At 32.4% G+C, this 10,415-nt stretch overlaps 1 protein-coding gene across 1 annotated transcript; it reads left to right on the top strand.

The window, feature by feature from the left end:
• Positions 1-359: 359 nt before the first annotated feature.
• LOC107812516 (protein CHLORORESPIRATORY REDUCTION 6, chloroplastic) lies at positions 360-3,415 on the top strand. Its single transcript, XM_016637645.2, has 4 exons — positions 360-657; positions 1,397-1,528; positions 2,238-2,446; positions 3,067-3,415. Exons 1-4 carry the CDS (start codon positions 417-419, stop codon positions 3,271-3,273), a joined length of 789 nt encoding a protein of 262 aa, XP_016493131.1. The 5' UTR covers positions 360-416; the 3' UTR covers positions 3,274-3,415.
• Positions 3,416-10,415: the final 7,000 nt, after the last annotated feature.

Genomic DNA, 10,415 nt, shown 5'->3' with positions numbered 1-10,415 from the left:
AATAACTAATATATTTGTATGCAAGTTATAAATAAGTTGTATTTGTGTTGACCGGATTTTGTACAACAAAAAATTATATACAAGTTGTATATTGTAGCTTTTGCCCGGATTCTATACCACAAAAAGTTATAAATAAATTATAGTTTTTGATGAATTTTGTATATATTTTCTATAAAAAAAAAAAACTCCAGCTACTTTTTGTAAATAAAAAACTTAACTAAACCAGGTAAAGATTATCCTAATTTCGTATCTATAGGAGAAAAGTCAATATTTCCAGCACAATTATGCATTTTGAAAAGAACACTTCAAATACTCGGCTAGTATGGATATAATCAATTTTAAACACAAGGTCAGAATAAAAAGGTGATAAGCTAAATAACAAAAACTATTTTAACTGTCAAAAAAATCACAAGAATATGAGTCATTCTTCTTTATCCATGGCTTCCACAAAACCATTACACACACTTTCTTCTCCACTCAAACAAACAATTCCTTCTTTTGTTCCTTTGATTTCCTATAAACCCAATTCAGATTTTTCAATTTCTTTCACTTCTTCTTCACAGGTAAATCAACAATCCCAGCTGAGACAAGTTGCTGCTTCTGTAGCATTCAATCCTTCTGGGAATTTTGACCTCTCCCTTTATGATGAGCAAGAAAGTAAGCACGATAATTACTTCATTCATATATCCCAATTTTATTCATTTAATATTATTTTAGCATTATTGAAATAATAGATGTCCTTTATAGTCTATCTCTTAGGTTAGTTTGGTTTGAAAACAAGTTATACCGTAATTAGTTATGCTGAGATTAGTTATACTGAAATAAGTTATTCTGATATTATTTCTTATTGATTGTTTGGTACGCTATATTTATCCTGGAAAATTAGTTATGCTGAGGTTAATTATACCAAAATTAGTCATGCTAAAATTAGTATTATTTTTGAGTATTATTTTTCGGTATGTTGTATTAATCCTGAAAAATTAGTTATCCGATATTGTTTCTTATTGATTATTTGGTATATTGTATTAATCCTTTGATTGTCAACTACTTTATTCTAGAATAACTTATCTGCATTACTATTTCACCTTCTGACAGGTATAAGTTAATCCGGACGAAACTCTTATCCATGATTGCTTTTACTTTATTTATCATACCAAACAACCCCTTAGTATTTCGTCATGTTTTCATGTTCCAATCGAGCATTGTCTATTATGATTATTATTCTAAAAGGATAAGATAACTCATAATAAGCGAATTTCTAGGTTCAATTCCTACTGAATGCTCGATAATACAACAACCTTATTATCCTGCTTTATTTTTTCCCCTGTTGGAAAATCTTACTTGAGAAATAATTTGGCTTTTTTCATTAACTTACAAATGTAATTTTGATTAACAGATACAGAAGTAGCACCTCCACCAATGCCCCCAACAGAAGGTAGATACGAAGTTGTTATAGATAATGACATTATTCAACGTCTTGATTTATCCCCATTTCAAAATGCAACTGGATTATCATCACCCTTATCTGGTATGTATCACACTAATTAATCATATGGTTAATTTGGCTATATTATCTTTATTTCTTTATTTAAGCGGGTAATTAATGATTATGTGTTTTCTTGGGATTGTGAGGGTAAAATTAAAAAAATTAATGCCTTCTCGACTTTTCAATGCATTTCATCCGTGTAAGTTTATCTGTCCACTATTGACTTGACACGCCCCTTAAGAAATGACAAATAATGTGGTAATTTTACTATATTACTCCTAATTATTATTATTATTGAAAAACTAACTTTGACTATTATAAATATTGGAAAATATTAAGGGTAAAATAGGTATAAAATGGTCAATTATCTATTGGTTTTCCAGACAGGACAAGGGTAAAATTAAAAAAATTAATGTGTTCTCGACTTTTTAAAGTAGCAATTTTTTTTTAATATTTAAAGTGACAAATAGAAAGAATAGGAGAAAATATATGTTAGAACAAAAGAGTAATTAAAAACTTAATAATTTTTTTAAATAGATTCCTTCTTTTTCATCTTTTCCAATAGAATCATAAAATATATAAAGCAGTCCAGTGCACAAAGCATCACGCGTGTGATGCAGGAAACCTACCCTAATACAAACATTAATGACTGTTTTTACAGCTCGAACCCATAACCTATAAGTCGTAATCTTGTTCCAATTTTGGATTACGACAGTGTTATGATGCTAATAATGTTGCAAAATTGTAATAGCCAAGCCAAAGGAGTTTCTGGAAAGGACAATTGGTTTTACAATCAATTACAAAAGAGAAGATAAATATGATCCAAGGGAATTATCAGAATTTCCAGATATACGACTATGGTTCATTCGGCTAGATGCTACTTATCCATGGCTGCCAGTTTTATTGGATTGGAGAGCTGGAGAACTTGCACGTTATGCAGCAATGTTGGTACCCCATCAGGTATAAACTTCTTGAATTATATTAAATGCAGCCCTTTTCTTTTCGGATTTAACTTATATACATTGATTGTAAAAGACTTTTATATAATTACAATTAGTGTATTTGAACCTTGATAGTGTAATTCTTTTATACAATTAATTTATTTTAGCATATTTTAGCAGATATTTAATTCTTGATTAAATTAAACAATAGGCAGTTCAATATACTAAGCTTGTACTATGGGCGGGTTCTCAAAAATATCAAATCATTAGGACTATTGTATGCTTCTTCTTGTATTTAGGGATCTCTACGCAAATAATTGGCTGAATTCACTGTTTCATTTTCTTAGCCGGTATACATAAATTATATACTGATTATACATGATTATACATAAATTATACATGAATTATGCACATATTTCACTTCACCAGTTATATTTAGTTTAAACAGTTGAGTGAACGACTATTTAGGTTAATTCTTTTTGTATTTTTGGAAGAGGTGGTTTCAAACAGTGACCTCTTGGTCACATAGCACTAAGCTTTCGTTCAATTAAACTAAAGGCGGCGTTTTCTTTTAATTCATGCTTTTTTATTGACAGTTCTTTTTTTTTTTTTTTTAATATTCAAACTTTTTGTTGGCAGATGAGTATGAAAATGGGGGTAGTATTCAATCCAGAGGCATTGGAGTTGTTTGTGATGAATAAGGTGTTTGTGGTATATTCTTGGTTGAAGCAAAATGAGATTCCAATGCCAAGGCTGAAGACAAAAGATATGGCAAGAATGCTTGGTTTTGGAATTGGGGATGAACTTTTTGACTTGATTGATAAACACCATATTGATACTTCATGAAGTTGAAGAAAGAGGAAAATTAGGCTTCTGCAAAAAAATAATTTTTTTGAATATGTGGAATATCAAAAGCTTATTTTTCTAGTCGTATCTAGTAGTTGTGGAGGTTTGAGCTTCATATTAAATTTGGTATGGTTCAAATTAATCATATGATGTACATGTTTTACTTAGTTAAAATTGTGTCAAGTTGATATATATTTGAAAAAAAAATTACATTGTATAGCCGCCCTCAAAATAATAGTCGAAAATGTATATATTTTTTGTATATATATATACATTTATCTATGATATATACAAAAAAAAAAATTATACACTTTTACGGCTAGAAGATATAAACGGCAGTGGGCTAAAAATGATTTTGCCTTTGATATTTCTTTTATCCCTTCAAAGGCGAAAACAAAACAAAATCAAGTCTTCTTCTGGTGGAAAAATTAAGAGTATTAATTTTCTTTTTGACTTTTTAGTTAACATGTTGAGGAAAAAAAGGAGATATTGTTTAGATAAGAAGTTAAAAGCAAGACTATCTTGCTCTTTAATTGAAGTTTCTTTGAAGCAATTCTATCCAATTTTCACCACTTTTCACAATTTAACCTTTTTAACCCTTCTTAATTCCTTTTTTGAGAAAATGACACTGTATAACCTCTGTAAAAATAATAGTCGAAAAAATATATATTTTTATATATATATATATATATATATATTTTATGTTATATACAAAAATTATACATTTTTTCGGCTACCAGATGCAAACACTTTCTGGTGCGGGTTAAAAGTGATAATACCCCTCCTTTTTTTCTCCTTGGGCCTTGAGAAATCAGTTTACTTCAGTTACCTGTAAGTTACAAAGACCCAATTTTACTTTAGAGCCCAACCCAACAGCCCAAACTTTTCTTCTCTGTCTTTTATCTTATTCTTTTTTTTTATTTATTTTGTGATATTCAAATATATTCACTTGAATTATAATCTAACCCGTCTTCTTGACCCTATTCCTCAACTATAAAATTCACCTAAAATTGAGCTGAGATAAATTTATAAAATAGGTCTACCTAAAGCATTAAATAACCATTTGGACATTTGGGTGGCCACTGAGATGGGCTTTTGCGTGGCCCAAGGGAAGTTATCTAGTCGCCCAAACCAATGGTTACGACTATATTTCTACATCGGCACGTGTAATTTTAAGTATTGAATTTACTTATCAATACCTTTTCGATTCTTTAAAGATCTTTCAAAAATTGGTAATATAAGTCACGAGCATCTAAAGAAGTAACATAATAATAGAACAGTTTGAATAATATGTTAGTGTCTAATACGAGATAAACAATAAATAGAGATAAAATAGCAGAAGGTGACTCCAAGGCACTGTCTCTATTAGCCATGGTCTGAATTTCCACAACCATTTTGGAGGCTATGCTGCTAGCAGTGGTGGCAAAATGGATAATAGAAAATAATTATCCATTCATATAATCTATTAAAAAATAGGATAGATAATGAACCTTTTTTAAACGGGTCAAATATAGATAAGAACCATATTATTCACTTAGAAAATGGATAAGTAATGTGTTTAACTTTTATATTTGATAAGACTCAAATTGGAAATTCCTCAAGTTTGAGAGTTAGGAATTCTCCCAAATTGATCATATTCAAGAAGTCATAGATAATATGGTTATCCATATTATTCGACGGTTAACCCATTTTCTATTCTTATTAAATATGGGCCAATTCGGATAATTTATTTGTTTTTGCATTACTCATTTTGACCCGCTCATATCCAACACGACCCACCCGTTTGCCGCCTGTTTGCTACCCCTAGCTGCTAGTAAGACTACAGAGGTACTGCTACGGTTGTGATACAACTACTGTTATGATACTACTGCTAATTTCGACTACTAATATATTTGCGTATTATTAAAAAAAATTATTTATTCTATTTTATGTGACATTATTTTCTTATTAGTTCATTCCCAAAAGAATGACATCTTTCTCTATATGAAAACGATATAATTTATAATTTTTTATTTTACTTTTATTGGCATTTTTATATCCATAAAAATATCATGTGAAGTTTAAGATTACAAGTTTCAAAATATTCTTCCTTTCTTTTGTAAACTCGGGCAAAGTGAAATTCTAGCTACCACATTACTTGGAAGGGAGGGAGAGGATTACGAATTATTAGGGCGGTCAATCTTAGCCCCAGCCCAAATGACCCGTCCAACCCGCTCAAGGTTGGGTTGGTCATTGACCCACCCGTTTATTATTCTCATTCCATTTTGATCCAACCCATTTAATGTTGAAAAGATTTTTAGCCCAAATTGATCCATGAGTAACTTTATCAAAATATCTTAGAAATAATATTTTTTTAGTTTGATATGTTATATATGATCATAACAAAAGAAAAAAAAAATTATTTAGTAATTACACAATTCATAAGAAAATAACACATATTAAGTAAAGCTTGATAAGAGTTGGGCAGGTTGGGCTATGACCCGAATTTTAGTCCATCTTGACCCAACCCATCTTAGCCCAAGTAACTTTTGGGCTGGTCAAATGACCCACCCAATTATTAACTCTACCCGTTTTGACCCGTCCAAAATTGATCCAACACGCCCATTTGACACACTTACGAATTATTATAGAGTTGCAAAATCCCAACTCCAATTTAACTCCATAGGGTTAAAGCTCAAGTGTTTGAATTTTTAACGATGTCGATCATGTTATAAAATAAAGACTATAAAGTAAAGACAAGTATAGAGAGGATCTGATATATTATTCGAATTCAAACTGATGTACATAATGAACTGAAATCTCTTCTATTTATTGAAGAAAGGAAACTGCTGTGTAAGCTGCTACTATACCAGATATGGATAATCTTCTACTGAGAGCAATGTTTATCCATAACGGAGTACTGAAAGGATAAGATTATTATACCCGATATGGATAATCTTCTACCGGAGGTAATGTTTATCCATAACTGGGTACTGAAAGGATAAGCTTATTATACCCGGTATGGATAATCTTCTACCGGAGGTAATGTTTATCCATAACTGGGTACTGAAAGGATAAACTTATTATACCCGATATGGATAATCTTCTACCGAGGGTAATATTTATCCATAACCGGGTACCGAAGTGATAAGCTTCTTCAGGAAGCTTATTTCCAATATAGTACTAAATAGATAAATATATTTACGGTGGAGTCCCATATGGATAAGCTTCTTCAGGAAGCTTATTTACAACGGAGTACTAAATGAACATCCATAATATAATATATTTATAACACTCCCCCTTGGATGTTCATTAAAAGATAATGTGCCTCATTAAAACCTTACTAGGAAAAATCACGTGGGAAAAAAATCCAGTGAAGGAAAAAGAGTACACATATTTAGTAAGACGCATTGCTAGGTGCCTCATTAAAAACCTTATAAGGAAAACCCCATGGAAAAAAAACCTTAGTAAGGGAAAAAGAGTGCATCGCGTATTTTACTCCCCCTGATGAAAACCTTGTTTCAAATATTTGAGTCTCCTCATTCCAATCTTGTATACCATCTTCTCAAAAGTTGAAGTTGGCAAAGATTTAGTGAATAAATCTGTTGGATTATCACTTGAACGGATTTGTTGCACATCAATATCACCACTTTTCTGAAGATCGTGTGTGTAGAATAATTTGGTGAAATGTGCTTCGTTCTATCTCCTTTTATAAATCCTCCCTTCAATTGGGCTATGCATGCAGCATTATCTTCGTATAAAATTGTGGGTCTTTTCTCACATTCCAAACCACATTTTTCTCGAATAAAATGAATTACTGATCTCAACCATACGCATTCCTACTTGCTTCATGAATAGCTATTATCTCAGCGTGATTTGAAGAAGTAGCAACAATAGATTGCTTTGTGAAGCGCCATGATATGATAGTACCTCCATATGTAAATACGTAGCCGGTTTGAGATCGAGCTTTATGAGGATCAGATAAATAACCTGCATCTGCATATCCAACAAGGTCTGCACTATTTTTGTTAGCATAAAACAAACCCATATCAAGAGTTCCCTTTAAATATCGCAATATATGCTTAATCCCGTTCCAATATCTCCATGTAGGAGAAGAACTATATCTTGCTAGTAAATTAATAGAAAATGCTATGTCAGGCCTTGTAGCATTAGCAAGATACATTAGTGCACCAATTGCGCTGAGATAGGGTACTTCGGGACCAAGGAGTTCCTCGTCCTCTTCTGGAGGTCGGAACAAATCCTTATTCACTTCAAGTGATCGAACAACCATTGGTGTACTCAATGGGTGCGCTTTGTCCATGTAAAAGCGTTTTAAGACCCTTATGTATAGGCAGATTAATGGATAAAGATCCCGTCTGCTAAATGTTCAATTTGCAGACCAAGACAAAGTTTTGTCTTTCCAAGATCTTTCATCTCAAATTCTTTCTTAAGATATTCAATTGCCTTTTGGAGCTCTTCTGGAGTTCCAACAAGATTTTGTCATCAACATAAACAGCAAGTATAACAAATTCTGATGCCATTTTCTTTATAAAAATACATGGACAAATTACATCATTTATGTAACCTTCTTTCAGCAAATATTCACTAAGGCGATTATACCACATGCGCCAAGATTGCTTTAAACCGTACAAATATCTTTATAATCTGATTGAATAAATTTCCTGAGATTTTGCTTCAGGCATTTTAAATCCTTCAGGGATTTTCATATAAATTTCATTATCAAGTGAACCATACAGATAAGCTGTAACTACATCCATTAGATGTATTTCCAGCTTTTCATGTAGTGCTAAACTGATGAGATATCGAAATGTTATGGTATCCATAACAGGTGAATATGTTTCATCAAAATCGACTCCAGGTCGTTGAGAGAATCCTTGTGCAACAAGGCGAGCTTTGTATCTTTCAACTTCATTTTTATCATTCCTTTTTCGCACAAAAACCCATTTTTGACCAACTGGTTTTATACCACCAGGTGTTTGGACTACTGGTCCAAAGACCTCTCTTTTAGCAAGTGACTTCAACTCCGATTGAATTGCCTCTTGCCATTTTGGCCAATCAGATCTTTGTCGACATTCTTTGACAGATCGAAGTTCAAGATCCTCATTATCTTGCATAATATTAAGTGCAACATTATATGCAAAAATATTATCCACCACTATTTCAGATCGATTTAAATTAATCCCATCACCGATCGGACTTATTAAAAGTTCCTCACTCACATAAGCTTCGAGTTCATTGATTTCTTGAGGAATCTCAGAACTAATCAGATTTTGGGTCTCTTCAGGAGATCCCTTCATAGTATCGTTTTGATCATTTGTCGATTTTCTTTTTCGAGGATTTTGATCCTTAGAACCCAAAGGCCTACCACGCTTCAGGCGTGCTTTAGGTTCACTATCTCTCATGCTAGTAGATGGTCCTACTGGGACATCAATTTGGATAGGCACATTCTCTGCTGGGATATATGACTTAGTCATCCTTTTCAAATCAGTAAATGCGTCTGGCATTTGATTTGCTATATTCTGTAAATGAATGATCTTCTGGACCTCCTGATTACATATAGGGGTACGAGGATCAAAGTGAGATAATGATGAAATTTTCCACACAATTTCTCTTTTGATTTCCTTTTTCTCTCCCCCTAATTGTGGAAAATTTATTTCATCAAACCGACAATCTGCAAATCGAGCAGTAAATAAATCTCCTGTCAATGGTTCAAGATAGCGAATAATAGAGGGTGATTCAAACCCAACATATATTCCTATCCTTCTTTATGGTCTCATCTTACTACGTTGTGGTGGTGCTACTAACACATATACAGCACATCCGAAAATTCGTAGATGGACAATATTTGGCTCATGACTAAAAACTAATTGTGACGGAGAATATTTATTATAATGTGTCGGTCTGAGACGGATAAGTGATGCTGCATGCAAGATAGCATGGCCCCAAGCAGTAGTGGGCAATTTTGTTTTCATAAGTAGTGGTCTTGCTATTAATTGCAGGCGTTTAATAAATGACTATGCAAGGCCATTTTGAGTATGAACATAAGCTACAGGATGTTCAACTTTTATCCCAACGGATAGACAATAATCATCAAAAGCTTGAGATGAGAATTCTCCAGCATTATCAAGGAGAATAGCCTTTATAGGATAATTTGAGAATTGTGCCCTTAATCGAATTATTTGGGCTAATAGCTTTGCAAACGCCAGGTTGCGAGATGATAGTAGACACACATGAGACTATCTTGAAGATGCATCTATTAGGACCATAAAATATCTAAACAACCCACTTGGTGGGTGAATAGGTCCATATATATCCCCATGTATACGTGCTAAAAAGGTAGGTGATTCAATACCAACCTTCATTGGTGATGGTCTAGTGATCATTTTTCCTTGATAACAAGCATCACAAGAAAATTCGTCATTTGTAAGAATCTTCAAGTTCTTTAATGGATGCCCACTCGAATTTTCAGTAATTCGTCTCATCATTATTGATCCGGGATGGCCCAAACGGCCATGCCAAAGCACAAAAGTATTTGAATCCGTAAACTTCTGGTTTACGATAGAGTGTGCTTCAATTGTACTAATTTTTGAATAGTATAAGCCAGAAGATAAAGTTGGTAACTTTTCTACAATGCATTTCTGGCCAGAAATATTCTTTGTAATACAAAGATATTCCCTGTTCATTTCATCTATTGTCTCAACATGATACCCATTTCGGCGGATATCTATAAAACATAACAAGTTTCTTCGGGACTTGGAGGAGAACAATGCATTGTCTATAATAAGTTTTGTTCCCTTAGACAGAAATATTATGGCTCTTCTGGAGCCTTTAATCAAACTTATATTACCAGAAATTGTTGAAACATTTGCTTTTTCCTTATGCAAATAAGAAAAGTATTTCTGATCGTTGAATATGGTATGAGTTGTTCCACTATCAATAACACAAATATCTTCATGATTTGTCTTTGATCCAAACATAATTTGAGGGTTATCCATATTCTTCAAAATAACATAAATAAAATATATTATAGTAAACATCATTATCAAAGCATAACCTTTATTTATGTACAACAATTACATAACCATACTATCTATTACAAACAACAAAAATTAAAATATTTACATTTCTACAGATTCACTACC

This window comes from Nicotiana tabacum, chromosome 9 (assembly GCF_000715075.1).
Source record: "Nicotiana tabacum cultivar K326 chromosome 9, ASM71507v2, whole genome shotgun sequence".
Classification (NCBI taxonomy): Eukaryota; Viridiplantae; Streptophyta; class Magnoliopsida; order Solanales; family Solanaceae; genus Nicotiana; species Nicotiana tabacum.
The sequence above is the reverse complement of the archived record's forward strand: the minus strand, read 5'-3'. Positions and strand labels throughout refer to the sequence as shown.

What these genes read in the sequence shown, in the direction of transcription:
- LOC107812516 (XM_016637645.2), top strand. Translation starts at nt 417, where the DNA reads ATGAGTCATTCTTCTTTATCCATGGCTTCCACAAAACCATTACACACA. An exon ending in CCTTTATGATGAGCAAGAAA is followed by an intron (nt 658 to 1,396) that starts GTAAGCACGATA and finishes TTTGATTAACAG; the next exon opens with ATACAGAAGTAGCACCTCCA. An exon ending in CAATGTTGGTACCCCATCAG is followed by an intron (nt 2,447 to 3,066) that starts GTATAAACTTCT and finishes TTTTGTTGGCAG; the next exon opens with ATGAGTATGAAAATGGGGGT.